Here is a 14,810-nt window from a genome sequence, read left to right as displayed (position 1 = left end):
CAGGACCGGCACTCAAGCAGAAATGCCAATCTTAATCTCCCACTATTTTTTTTTTCAGGGAGAATTATAAAAAAAAAAAAATTCTCAGTATGACACACTAGGTTTTCTGTGCCCCAATAATTTGAGACAGATGGCACACACAGGACCGTCACTCAAGCAGAAATGCCAATCTTAATCTCCCACAATTTTTTTTGTTTTCAGGGAGAATAAAAAAAAAAAAAAAAATTCACAGCATGACACACTGTGGCTGAGAAATGGCGCTTTTAGCGTCATTGAAACGCGACTTTGGCGCGAAAGTCACGAACCGCGTGGCCGACCCCACACAGTGATCAGGTCGGGTTTCATGAAACCCGACTTTTCAAGAAGTCGACGACTTATGAAAATGACCGATCTGTTTCGCTCAACCCTATTTACCACCTAAAGGTTGGTAACTTCTGAACAGGCTGTGAATTGCATGGAAACTATCAGGACCACAGTCATGATCTCAGGATGCCAATGGGGTTAAAGAGGGAGCCCCACACTTTGCTAATCATGTACAGTTGATTTGAGTGTTGGCACTGGCAATGCCTGTTTGACCTCTTAGATGCTGCTGTCAATAGTGATTACACAATCTACAGTTGAAACTAGAAGTTTACATACATACATATTTTGTGAAGTGCATTAGTCCCTCCGGCAACAAATCAAATCCACAACACTATGCTGCCACCCCCGTGTTTCACAGTTAGGACGGTGTTCTTAGGCTTCCAAGCTTCTCCCTTTTTCCTCCAAATGTAACGATGGTCATTATACCCAAAAAGTTCAATTTTAGTTTCATCAGACCACAGGACATGTCTTCAAAAATTAATGTCTGTGTTCATGTGTACATTTGCAAACATTAATCTGGCTTTTATATGTTTCTTCTGGAGTAATGGCTTCTTCCTGGCAGAGTGACCTTTCAGCCCATGTTGATACAGTAATGGTCTTACTGTGGCTATTGACACAATCTAACCTGCTTCCACCATCATCTTCACAAGGTCTTTTGAGTTTGTCATTGGGTTGATATGCACATGTCGGACCAAAGCACGTTCATCTCTGAGACACAGAACCCATCTACTTCCTGAGCGGTATGATGGTTGGACATTCCCATCTTGTTTTTACTTATGTATAATTGTTTGTACAGATAAACGAGGCACCTTCAGTTATCTTGAAATTGTACCCAAAGATGAGCCAGACTTGTGCAAGTACGCAATTCTCTTCTTGATATGTTGGCTGATTTCTTTAGATTTTTCCATGATGCTAGCTACACAGCAGTGTGTTTCAGGTGTGCATTAAAATACAACCACAGGTATGCCTCTAATTAACTCAGATGTTGCCAGAAGCATCCAAACACATGACATCATCATATGGGCTGTTCAGAATTGTTTAAATGTATAGTAATCTTAGTGTATGTAAACTTTTAACTTTGCAGTTAGTAATAAAAATGTCTTAAAACATTCTCTCTGTCTCATTATTCTGGCATTTGGGAAATATTAATAATTATAATAATCCTAATTGACCTAAAATGGGAAAGGTTTATTCTGATTTAATGACAGATATTGAGAAAAACATGCATATGTGTCTTTTTATAGAGTGTATGTAAACTTCTGGTTTCAACTGTAGATGGTGTAGTCACTATTGACAGCAGCATCTAAGGGGTCAAACAGGCATTGCCAGAGCCAACACTGATCGTGACTGATGCAACAGTGTGTTAGCTATAGTGTACATGTGACAGCTGCTACATTTTCATCGGGGGACATTATTGTCTTATATTTCAGGTCAGTAAAAAGATATATTGATGGTCACTGATAGTTATCATGGGATAAAATACAGCAGTATTATACCAGGATGAAAATGCATTTTTGATCCAATCTGGTTGCTTACAACCACTAGCAAACAATTCTCTAAGCAATATGGATGTAAAGGGGTGACCATTAAGTATACTCAACAAGGCAACCAGATGGTATGAGTCAAAGCACCTGTTTGTAATACAAGACAAAATAGGATAAAAGAAAAAAGGGAGATTATGGCTGGATGTGCTTTCTTTAGCGTTTCTTTAGATTTGTGTTGAAATCTAACCCAAATATCGTCAAGTAGTTATGGCCATAAATATAAGTAATCCTGGATATTCTGACCCCTAGAGCAGAAATACAGTGTGCTTGCTTGACCACTGCTCCATTGAAATGGAAAACTCAAGATAGGCAACAAGTGTTAATCTCAGACTAACCCTTATGCATTATTTCATCTTAAATTGGATATAGCCCATGCTTCTCTGTTTACAGACAAAAATATAACATGCCATTTTTAATACCTTCCTGTTGGAGCCAATCTTTGTTTTTGCTCTTTTGCTGTTGCTCGCCTTCTTCGAAAAGCCATAACTTTTTTACTTTTTTGACAACATAGCTGTATGAGAACTTGCTTTTTTTGCACAAGTTGTATTATTGATTGAAACCTTTCACCCTACAATGAAATGAACTGAAAAACTAACAAAATTCAAAAATGGATGAGATATTGAAAGAAATGCTATTTTGACAATCTTTTTCAGATTAACTTTTACGATGTTCACTGTGTAAATGACCGGGGATCATTATTATGCAAATAAGTACGATTACAAAAATAGCAAACATATAGTTTTGAAAAAAAAAGGAAATTTTGTGACGTCTTGTTTTTCTTGAGTGGAGAGAAGTAGTTTTTTATATACATTATTTTGATAGCTTTTTATGGCATGTGTTCCACCGTGGCATTGACAGAAAAACTTCAGGAATGGTATTTTATTTTACTGTAAATAATTTAATATTTTGGCAAATCAGACTTTTACAGATGCGACAATACTAAATATATTTCTTTTTCATGTTTACTTTCGCAATGGGAAAAAAGTGGGAAATTTAAATTTTATATATATTTACATTTTTTTCTATTTTTTTATTAATTACTTAAATATTGCAGTGAATGGTAGAATTAAAGATCTCCTGTGAAGCTCAGCCACAGTCTGAATTTCATAGTAATATCAAGATGCCAGTAACAATGCCTTTTTCTAAGGCACATTGCTGTTATGATAACCAATCGGCATCTTGAGTGGGAGATATCTATAATAGGAACCGATAGGTCTTCCACTAAACCCAATCCAGCAGATGGACACCCAACCAGGAGTGTTCACATTTCCAAAAGAGATATATACCCCACAACTGAGCCATTTAAAGGGACTCTGTCTGGGCATGTCCAGGAACACAGCGAAATACTTCCGGGACATACTGCGGCGGCGCATGCGCACTAATGCTTTTCGGCTTTGCCCGCAGTTGGGCAAAGCATACTGCGTGTGCGCAAGGCAAGATTGCATTGCGCACGCGTGAACTACGGAGGAAACATACTCAAATTCAAGAAAATATTGCGGCCAGCAGGAAAGGAAGGGGTGAATGAAAGAAGAGGTAACACCGCCCATCGGACCGGACAGAGGGCATTTACATAGCCCGCCAAATTCAGGTGACAGAGTCCCTTTAAACAAAGGAGGGGTTAATTGCTCCAAAAAATAGTCTATGAGTCTAATGAGTTTCTAATAAAAATTTTGTACTAAATGATCTAAAATTATTAATACAAAAGTATTTAAAATATACTAAGGTATCTAGAATTACTGTATTAATTCATGCAGTAAATTCTACATTTCTCCAAAATTCATTGTACAACTAATGTATATTAAAAGTAATGATTTGTTTCAGAATTTTACAAAACCAGGCTCGTATTTCTTTTTACTTTCTCATCGTCAAGCAGCTTTTTTTCTTTATTTAAATTTCTGGTTAAATTCTGGAAGAGTCTTATTTAAATTCTGCAATAAGCTGGAAAACATGGTGAGCATTATGAGGTTACACAGAACTCTGGCAAAGAATTACACATTAACTGATGTGATGTAAATCAAAAGCTGCTTTCTAAATCAGATATTAGTTAAATAAAAGCTTGCATTTACTTTTATCCCTTAAAAGCACCACATGGCCACACTATCAAAGCCGCAAACTGTTCATCAATTTATAATATATCTTTATAATTTCCCCAGGCTACAGAGATTGAAGTAGATGAAAATGGAACTTTGGACCTCAGTATGAAGAAGAATCGACTCCACGAAAACGCTGGTACATTAGGCTCTTCCAATCCCATCCTATCAACTCCGTCAACTTCTCCTTTGAAAACTAGTAGCCTCTTGGTCAATGCTGCCTTTTACAAAGCCCTTTGTGAAAAAGAGGGATGGGATGCCCCAATCAACTACAGCAAGGTGCATGGTAAAAATGGAGAAGACAGAGAGGTACAGTATCTACATGTTTGTCATACAGTAACATATTACAGAACGTGACTCATATATCAGCTCATTTTAAAGCAACCTTATCATAAGTGAATAAAAATAACCCTTTACCGAGTAAATAACCTTCATGTAGCAACTGTCCTATATTCAGTGCCAGCAATGTGTAGTCCAGGAAACCCTCCTCCTCAGTATTGTGAAGTAACCGTGCCAAGAGATCTGTGCAGAACATAGTGAATGCAACATAATATTTCATCACAGGGCGATGATATCATCTCATGCAATGGTCAGCACAGCCTGATAGTTTCATCTATGCTTATCATTTCTTAGGGGTATGCAGAAGTCATATTTTATTTTTGGTACAATATAATGCAGCTGTAGTCATGGTCAAATCTTTAGCACCATTATGTGTACAGTAGTGTTGAGCATTCCGATACTGCAAGTATCGGGTATCGGCCGATACTTGCTGTATCGGAATTCCGATACCGAGATCCGATATTTTTGTGATATCGGGTATCGGTATCAAAACAACATTAATGTAAAAATGTGTAAAAGAGAGAATTAAAATAAAAAATATTGCTATACTCACCTCTCCGACGCAGCCTGCACCTTACCGAGGGAAGCGGCAGCGTTCTTTGTTTAAAATTCGCGCTTTTCTTTCCTTTACGTGAGTCCCGGCTTGTGATTGGTTGCGTGCCGCCCATGTGACCGGGACGCAACCAATCACAGCAAGCCGTGACGTAATTTCAGGTCCTTCAGGATTTTAAAATTACGTTCCGGCGTTGTGATTGGTTGCGTCGCAGTCACATGGGCGACACAACCAATCACAGCAAGCCGTGACGTAATTTCAGGTCCTTAAGGATTTTAAAATTACGTCCCGGCTTTGTGATTGGTTGCGTCGCAGTCACATGGGAGACGCAACCAATCACAAGCCGTGACGTCACGGGAGGCTGGACACGCGCGCATTTTAAAATGGGCGCGTGTCCAGCCTCCCGTGACGTCCCGGCTTGTGATTGGTTGCGCCGCGATCAACCAATCACAAGCCGGGAGGCTGGACACGCGCGCATTTTAAAATTTTAAAATGCGCGCGTGTCCAGCCTCCCGGCTTGTGATTGGTTGACCGCGGCGCAACCAATCACAAGCCGGGACGTCACGGGAGGCTGGACACGCGCCCATTTTAAAATTTTAAAATGCGCGCGTGTCCAGCCTCCCGGCTTGTGATTGGTTGACCGCGGCGCACAAAATGAGTGAGGATGAACTAAACCAAACAAGGGGAAACTGCCAATGTTGTCAAAACATCAATTATTGCATAATAAGTTTGGTCGAATTTGCAGGATGTGTCTCACATTCCCATGTATCACCTCTCAGCTGATGTATTATACAAGCCTCCCGGCTTGTGATTGGTTGACCGCGGCGCAACCAATCACAAGCCGGGACGTCACGGGAGGCTGGACACGCGCCCATTTTAAAAAGCGCGCGTGTCCAGCCTCCCGTGACGTCACGGCTTGTGATTGGTTAATGGCGGCCATGTTGCCGGGACGCGGACCAATCACAGCAAGCCGTGACGTAATTTCGTCACGGCTTGCTGTGATTGGTCCGCGTCCCGGCAACATGGCGCCGTGACCAATCATAAGCCGGGACGTCACTGGAGGCTGGACACGCGCGCTTTTTAAAAAGCGCGCGTGTCCAGCCTCCCGTGACGTCACGGCTTGTGATTGGTTAATGGCGGCCATGTTGCCGGGACGCGGACCAATCACAGCAAGCCGTGACGTAATTTCATCACGGCTTGCTGTGATTGGTCCGCATCCCGGCAACATGGCCGCCCTGACCAATCACAAGCCGGGACTTCACGTAACCAAGTAAAAGCGCGAATTTTAAACAAACAACGCTGCCGGTTCCCTCGCTGAGGTCCAGGCTGCGTCGGACAGGTGAGTATAGCGATATTTTTTATTTTAATTCTTTCTTTTACACATTTATATGGATCCCAGGGCCTGAAGGAGAGTTTCCTCTCCTTCAGACCCTGGGAACCATCAGGAATACCGTCCGATACTTGAGTCCCATTGACTTGTATTGGTATCGGGTATCGGTATCGGATTGGATCCGATACTTTGCCGGTATCGGCCGATACTTTCCGATACCGATACTTTCAAGTATCGGACGGTATCGCTCAACACTAGTGTACAGCAAAATAAATATTTTGTTAAAGTGAAATTTTCAGTAGGATCAACTCTTTTAAGCTATCTGTATGGGCATATCGGTCTTGGGAAGCTAAATAAAATGATTCCTTCATATCTGCGACATGTAATGGCCGCTCTCTGCTCTCCTGATCTCACTGCAGAGCTGTGTGTGGTTATACCTGACACATCTGCAGGCTCCTCTCAGCTTCAGCTTCCTTCTTGCAGGCAGACAGGATTGTAATATTGTTGCAATATAGCAGCGCTGTGAGAGCTGCAGCAGCTAACTTGTTTGTAAGAAGACAAAGTTCAGTTCTCCTGTTCTGTGTTAGTTACAGGTCTCACTCTGGTAACTCCCCCTTTCAGTTATAATAATAATCTCTGGAGGCGGATTCTCATGCAGATCAGTGTCCAACCTATAGTCCTGAACAGCTCATTTACATATAAAAAAGTGGATTTCTCTAGAATAAGACATCGAATCGCAGATATGAAGGTATCATTTTATTCAGTTTCCTACTACCTACTTGCTCTGTATAGTCAACTTACGAGGGATGATTTTTAGCTTTTTTTATAATGCCCACTAACATAGTTAATATATCTATTCATATACACCAGTATAAAGTACGTTTTTGGTTAAAGCTTGCTACCCTGGGGGTACATTTCTGCTGACTCGTTTTCAAGGATTTAAATCCCCTATCCACCATGAGATCCCAGTTGAAACAGACCTGATAAAGGAATTAGTTTGACCCGGAAACGCATAGTCTGTCAATTGCAAGAAATATTTAAAATCACTCCAAGACTGCTAGACATCAGCAACGCATTAGCAACATCCGCCACTACTCCCCTTGACATTTTGTATGTGCATAAGAAGCTGATACCCTTCCTCTGCAGGATTGGGAACAGCAGCTGGGCCTTTCATGCATTTTATGCCTTGGTAGGATTTATGCCCTCTCACAACAGATAAAGGTGACCATGCTATATCCAAAAAACTGCTTTGTGTTGTTTTTACATTATCACCCTATGAGCGCTGTCCCTCATTGGGTTTCTCCAACATGTGAAGGTAGTGATGTTTTACAAACCCATTGACTTTAAATTTTGATCCCTGACTTGGATCTAAAACAATAACTTCTACATGACATTTTTGTGGACACAAAGTTTAGCAAAAAATCACGGACATGTGAACAGCTCCATAAGAATAAGTTCCTTCATGAAAAACATATAGAATAAGTATGCGAAAAATGGATGTCTGAATGAGGCCTTATAGGAAGCTACTATATATAAAACCATTCAGATAACATACAACTACTAGTTATATCTAAAATACAAGCAAAGTAACAAGGAAAATGGTAACTGTAGTGTAATTCACTTTCATTTAGAAATAGAATAATTAATTAAAAATTCACTATACTCTTCAATTCAATGGAAAATCCACTTTGCTGTTCATATGATTTTTTTTGAAGCATTTTTCACTTCTTTGAGGCAGATTGCTCTTGGAATCCACTTGAAGCTTCACAGGTTCAAGTTAAAAGGCTGCAAAACCCTCTTCAAAACCTCTCTAGAAAATGCTTCGGGAAAAAGGAAAACCTCCAAAAATACAACTAAAAAGGAGCTTTTCATAGAGTGGATTCCTTTTGAGAAACTAGTCAAATTGTCTCAACCTCTATAAAACTTTATGAATAACTAACCTAAAAAATGTGCTTTTCTACAAGCGTTTTATCATGGGGTTTTTTAATAAATGCTTGTTTTCTTGCTTTTTTTTTTTACTATTCACAATCATATGTGAAAAGTCATGGTAAAACACTCTATCTATAGCATACTGAATTTGGAATAAAATGCCAGGGATCAACAAAAAATCCAGTGAAAAACTGTAGTGTATTTCATATTTTTCTGTTGACTTAGAGACAATCTCTTAATGCAATGCTTTTAGCAGCAATAAAAGTGGCAACAAAAAGGTCACAATAAATCATTTAAAAATCATCGTGTTTGAACCCACTCTATCCGATATGCAATAGCAGAGCTATTCTGATAGTTTAGAACTCTAAGTGACACAATCTTGTAGAGCCAGAAGCAGTGGCATAACGTGAAGCTTGTGGTCCCCAATACAAAAGCTCCAACAGGGCACCCAATTATCACAGGTTTGTAATAATAATAGGCATTTTTTATATAAACCAAAGGGATCTTTTAGGCCCTGTACATTATATCCAAGACCTAGGTGCAATCGCAACCCCTGCAGCCATTATAGTTACGTCTTTGGGCAGAAGTGAGCATAAAAAAACAAATATTCTTAAAGAAAATCTGTCATCACAAAATGCCTTTTTAAACTAAGTCCTGTCGCTCGCTTCACCATAATAGGGCCAGTCATTTAGATACACTTTTCCACCGGCTTGTTTAACCTCAAACTCTATCCCACTCTTCTTTGTGGATTTTTTAGAGCCAAAAATGGTGAAGATAGATGGAAAACAAGTAGGTGGGAAGCAGTGATGAGCGCAAGTGCTCGTTACTCGAGTTTGCCTAGGGTGTTAGGGTATGCAGGGAGTATCACGTGTGCTCGAGGGACATGTTCGTGCCCCTGCCACAGCATATTTCATGGCTGTTAGACAGCTAGAAAATGTGAGGGAATTGCCTGTGTTTGCCCGGTAATCCCCATGTTTTGTGGCTGTCTAACAGCCGCAAAACATATGGAAACGGGGACTCGAACATGTCACTCAAGCACCCGCGATACTCCATGCATACTAGAACACCCTAGGCAAGCTCGAATAACAAGAACTTGCACTCATCACTAGTGGGAAGGTGTATAGAAATGATTGGCCTTGCCATGAAGCACCGAGAGCCAGTACTTGGTTTGAACAGCCATTCTGTGCTGACAGACTCAGTTTACCCTGTGACTTTCTAGTTGCTCTGAAACTACAAACAGCAGCAATATCTGAAAAGCTAAAATTGCAGCTTGAGCTATAGAAGAACAGCTGAAGAGCAAAAAGCTGGAAACCCATGAGATAAAAAATGACATGCTGCAGATTTCAAAATCTACCCTACAGGCCAGTTTAGGACTGAAAACTTTCTTCAACATGTACAGTAGAATACTACCTAGACAGTACTGTATTATGCTGCAGATTTTACACAAACAAATTTACTTATTGAAGCAGATTTGATCCGAAATCCGATCTGAAATCTGAAACTGATAGGATATGGCCAACCAGTGTGGGCATGGTACCTCCATAACATAAATGGAGTTTTGGCCACGTACAGCCAACTGCACTGTCTCACCATATGCACACATTGGATGAGTGCTATCTGATGTTTTATCGGATAGCACTCAGACCAATGTTATTCTATTAGTTAGTGCAGATCAGCATTTTTTTCTCATGCCGATTTGGCATGAGAAAATTTGCAGTGCCGATTGGATAGCACTCACCCTTTCAAGCCAATGGGTGTGTGTAAAAACATCGGACTACAATCGGAAGACATTCGAGTGTAACAAGATTTACGTTGCCTCCGACATTGGAGAAGATGGAGAAGTTAAGTTTCTGTCCTCCTCCTTCTCCACACCTCTCATCACACTAAAGGTACCTTCACACTGAGCGACTTAACAATGATAACAATAGCGATCCGTGATGTTGCAGCGTCCTGGCTAGCGATATCGTTGTGTTTGACACGCAGCAGCGATCAGGATCCTGCTGTGACATCGCTGGTCAGAGCAGAAAAGCCAGAACTTTATTTTGTCGCTGGATCACCCGCTGACATCGCTGGATCGGTGTGTGTGACACCGATCCAGTGATGTTTTCACTGGTAACCAGGGTAAACATCGGGTTACTAAGCGCAGGGCCGCGCTTAGTAACCCGATGTTTACCCTGGTTACCATTGTAAATGTAAAAAAACACAAACAGTACATACTTACATTCCGGTGTCTGTCCCCTCGCTGTCAGCTTCCCGCACTGACTGTGAGCGCCGGCCGGCCGTAAAGCACAGCGGTGACGTCACCGCTCTGCTTTACGGCCGGCCGCTTCTGAGACAGTGCAGGGAAGCTGAGGCCGGGGGACAGACACCGGAATGTAAATATGTACTGTTTGATTTTTTTTACATTTACACTGGTAACCAGGGTAAACATCGGGTTACTAAGCGCGGACCTGCACTTAGTAACCCGATGTTTACCCTGGTTACCCGGGGACTTCGGCATCGTTGGTCGCTGGAGAGCTGTCTGTGTGACAGCTCTCCAGGGACCACACAGCGACGAAACAGCGACGCTGCAGCGATCGGCATCGTTGTCTATATCGCTGCAGCGTCGCTTTATGTGACGGTACCTTTAGTTAACACTCTGATCAAACGAGTTTGGTCAAAGTGTCATTTACATAACAGATCTGATTCTGAATCTATGCTTGAATGACCCCAGCCTAATGGAGATCAGCCTCACTGAATGGAGCTGATCTGTCTTCAGACAATGGCAGTTCAATCTACAGCACAAATCAGAAGATCAGACTTGGATTTCCGCTTGTGGATTCTAGTGCTCAAACTTTTTTTGTACAAATAAAAAAATCTATTGTGTGCACGGTGAAAAATATGATTTTTTTGTGTAATACAGAATATTCAAGTGAGGAATTTGTAACAAAAATAACTCCACAGTGACAGAGGAGTGCTTGTAATTAATGGCTTCCACAGCAGAATATTGAAACTACATTGGATGAAATTTATAAATATTTTTGTCCCTTTTAGTTTTCAAGGTTTTATACGTGGTCTTTTGTTCGTTATACTAGTTCATACACACAACAGTTGCTTAATTTGGGTGGCAATTTACAGAAAATATTGTCTATATGTCTCTGTGAAATAGCCTGTCCAGATGCCCTCTCACAAACAAAAACAAAAAAAGATGAATTTGGACATGGCTCAAAATCTCAGCAAAATCCTTGATAAATAAATAGGGCTGTTAGTTTAGTTCACACTGTCAGTTCTCCAACAATTTCAAGGCTTAAAAAAATGTTAAAAGTGCCAGATGCCATTGACTGTTATCCATTTTATCACTATGTTCTGGTCTCCCATCTGCATATTAATGGAATTTAAACTATTCCTCCCTCTCTCTCTTTCCCTTTTTGACTAACCATCAAGCATATTAACACAAACACCTACAAAATGTCACCGTCCCGAAGCTATTTAAGGGAGAAAAAAAATTGGAAGGAAAATCTTAAAATGGCTTAATATTTAGATAAATTGTTACAAAGCTCATTCACTGACACAATGCGATGTTGGGAACATGTACATAAATTGTCAGCAACATCACTTTGACAATAGTGCTAAAAGTAAAATACTAAAATAATATACATCTGTAGTGTTTGCGCTTTTGTTTTTTCCGTCCTTTGTTCCAATAAGACAAATTTCTATTATTAATATTTTTACATAACAAAGTAACAGGTAAGGGGGAAAGGATGTTTATTTCACCATATTTTAAAACTTTTAGAGACTATAAAAGCTCATCTGCAGTTCTTGCCAGTGCCCGCTGTACTTTTCATCTATGTTCAAAGTTTACATCTGGCAGCTGAAAGAGTTAATAATAGCTGATCAGTGGGGTGCTGGGTGTTGGGCTTCTACTAATCTACTAATGCTAACCTAGGCTAGGGATAGGTCACTAATATTTCATGCCCGGGCCTTGCTAAATTAATTTGGATCTTGCTAAATTAAAGGTACAAAAAATCATGATCACAATCTATCAATTACATTCTACCAGTAAATCACAGATCAAGTACATTACATATTACATGACTGGCTGCTTTCTAATTCAGCACTTTAGACAATTTCATATGGCACGCTAACCCTTTAAGAGTGCAGAGAGAAGGGCTGGACTACCACCACAAACTGCTCGAATCTTCACCCCCAAAACTTTCAGGCTCAAGTTATTCTTTTTATTGGGGCAATGTGGCAGTCACTGGCTTTGGGGGTGTGAGTGGCTATCACTAGAAGGGCTAGCGTAATCCACCATATCAGTTGGATGAGTGCTATCTGATTTTTTATTGGGTACCGCTCAGACCAATGATGTGTAATGGGGCAGTGCTGATCAACGTTTTTTCTCATACGGATTGATGCATAAATCGGACGAGTCTATGGGTACGTGGAAATATCGGACAGCACTCGAATGATATCCGAGTACAGTACGATTTCCATGGACTCCCATAATAGAGAAGATGAAGAAATGTTGTTCTACAGCTTCTCCTCACAGTGTGTTCCAATTCTATCTGAGAAAATAAGATTACACTGTGCTGACACTGATTAGAGTTTGAGCCCAGTGTCATTAGTGGTTATGTAGGCGCTATTAATGAGGACACTCATAGAAAAACTAATGGCAACATTTTAATGCTGCTATAAAGATAGAATCTAAGAATGTTAGAGTTGGAAGGGATCTCAAGGGTCATCGTATCCAACCCCCTGCTCAATGCAGGAAAAATCATCTCAGACAGATGTCTGTCCAGCCTATGTTTCAAGACTTCCACTGAGGGAGAACTCACCACCTGTTCCAGTCATTGCAAAAAAAAGAAAAGGCTGCATGACACTCCAATACTTAGGAGTGCACGAATAGGATACTACTCTGAATTTATGAAAAAATATATTTGGCACACCCAATTCTGCTCGATTCCACAAAGACTCCATTGCTCAGGTGTACCTGACCTTTCTGTGTCGTCTTCAAGAGCTGAAGATAATTTCTGATGAAGGCCTAGTTTAGGCCGAAACGTCAAACATTTTCATACAGTGGATGATCCTATATCAATAAAAGTATTTCTATTATTCTTGCATCTGAATTGGGTGTTCCACTCATTGATCACCCTCACTTTCAAAAAGTTTCTTCTAATATCTAATCTGTATCTTCTCCCTTTCAGTTTCATTCCATTGCTTCTTGTGTTTCCAAGTGCAAATGAGAATAAAGGTACCGTCACATTAAGCGACGCTGCAGCGATATAGACAACGATGCCGATGACTGCAGCGTCGCTATTTCGTCGTTGTGTGGTCGCTGGAGAGCTGTCACACAGACAGCTCTCCAGCGACCAACGATGCCGAAGTCCCGGGGTAACCAGGGTAAACATCGGGTTACTAAGCGCAGGGCCGCGCTTAGTAACCCGATGTTTACCCTGGTTACCAGTGTAAATGTAAAAAAAAAAAACACTACATACTTACATTTCGGTGTCTGTCGGGTCCCCCGGCGTCCGCTTCCCTGCACTGTGTAAGCACCGGCCCTAAAGCAGAGCAGTGACGTCACCGCTGTGCTCTGCTTTACGGCCGGCCGGCGCTGACACAGTGCAGGGAAGCGGACGCCGGGGGACCTGACAGACACCGGAATGTAAGTATGTAGTGTTTTTTTTTTTTTTACATTTACAATGGTAACCAGGGTAAATATCGGGTTACTAAGCGCGGCCCTGCGCTTAGAAACCCGATGTTTACCCTGGTTACCAGTGAAGACATCGCTGAATCCGCGTCACACACGCCGACTCAGCGATGTCAGCGGGTGATCCAGCGATGAAATAAGGTGCTTGACTTCTAGCTCCGACCAACGATGTCACAGCAGGATCCAGATCGCTGCTGCGTGTCAAACACAACGATATCGCTATCCAGGACGCTGCAACGTCACGGATCGCTATCGTTATCGTTGTTAAGTTGTTCAGTGTGAAGGTACCTTAAGGATGATCCCTCTACACTGTGGTATCCCTTCAGATATTTGTAGGCATCTATTAGGTCTCCTCTTAGCCTTCATTTTTGCAAGCTAAACATTCCCAGATCCCTTAACCGTTCCTCGTAGGACATACTGCAAATTGCAGTCCACTCACCATCCTGGTAGCTCTTCTGTGAATTTGCTCCAGTTTTAAAATATTAATATTTTTCATATTAAAGGGGTTAGCTTTTTTAGCACCCTGATGGCACCAACAATGTGGGGCAATCAGTATTATTAATGGGAGTACTCTTCTGGGATTAATAAACAAGATAAACTCAACACAAAGGGCAGTGCAAACATCTTTGTATCCTAGCAGATTCAATATTTCGATAACATTTCTATTTTTTATAATAAAGTGTTCATACTTTTTTAGTAGATTCTGAGACTATGAGGCGACCTGCTTGATAGACATTATTCACAAACCTTAACAGTTAGGTTGCAGTGGAATATAGTTAGATATGACTACAACAGCATTATTTGTTTTCATTAGTATGAAAAGGTAATATGTATTAAATGATTGAATAATAATAGTTTATGATTGATAATATAATTTGGAGTAAAAAAATGAAATAAAATTACATTTGTTTACTGTGATAGCCATCTTGTTTTTGTATTTCCCACAAGCTGTAGTCATACCATAGGTACGGAGATG

The 14,810-nt window shown here is 40.7% G+C and overlaps 1 protein-coding gene across 3 annotated transcripts in view; it reads left to right on the top strand.

Annotated features, from left to right (window-relative positions):
- The window catches only part of ST18 (ST18 C2H2C-type zinc finger transcription factor), a 447,256-nt gene that overhangs the window by 339,801 nt on the left and 92,645 nt on the right, over nt 1–14,810 (top strand). For all 3 annotated transcript variants that reach the window (XM_077270483.1, XM_077270486.1, XM_077270485.1), the window contains exon 13: nt 4,061–4,306. In XM_077270483.1, the coding sequence (XP_077126598.1) occupies nt 4,061–4,306 (246 nt within the window). The remainder of the gene's footprint in view (nt 1–4,060; nt 4,307–14,810) is intronic.

The sequence above is a fragment of the Ranitomeya variabilis genome, chromosome 6 (assembly GCF_051348905.1).
Source record: "Ranitomeya variabilis isolate aRanVar5 chromosome 6, aRanVar5.hap1, whole genome shotgun sequence".
In the NCBI taxonomy this organism is placed as follows: domain Eukaryota; kingdom Metazoa; phylum Chordata; class Amphibia; order Anura; family Dendrobatidae; genus Ranitomeya; species Ranitomeya variabilis.
This window is presented reverse-complemented; position numbering and strand designations above follow the sequence as displayed.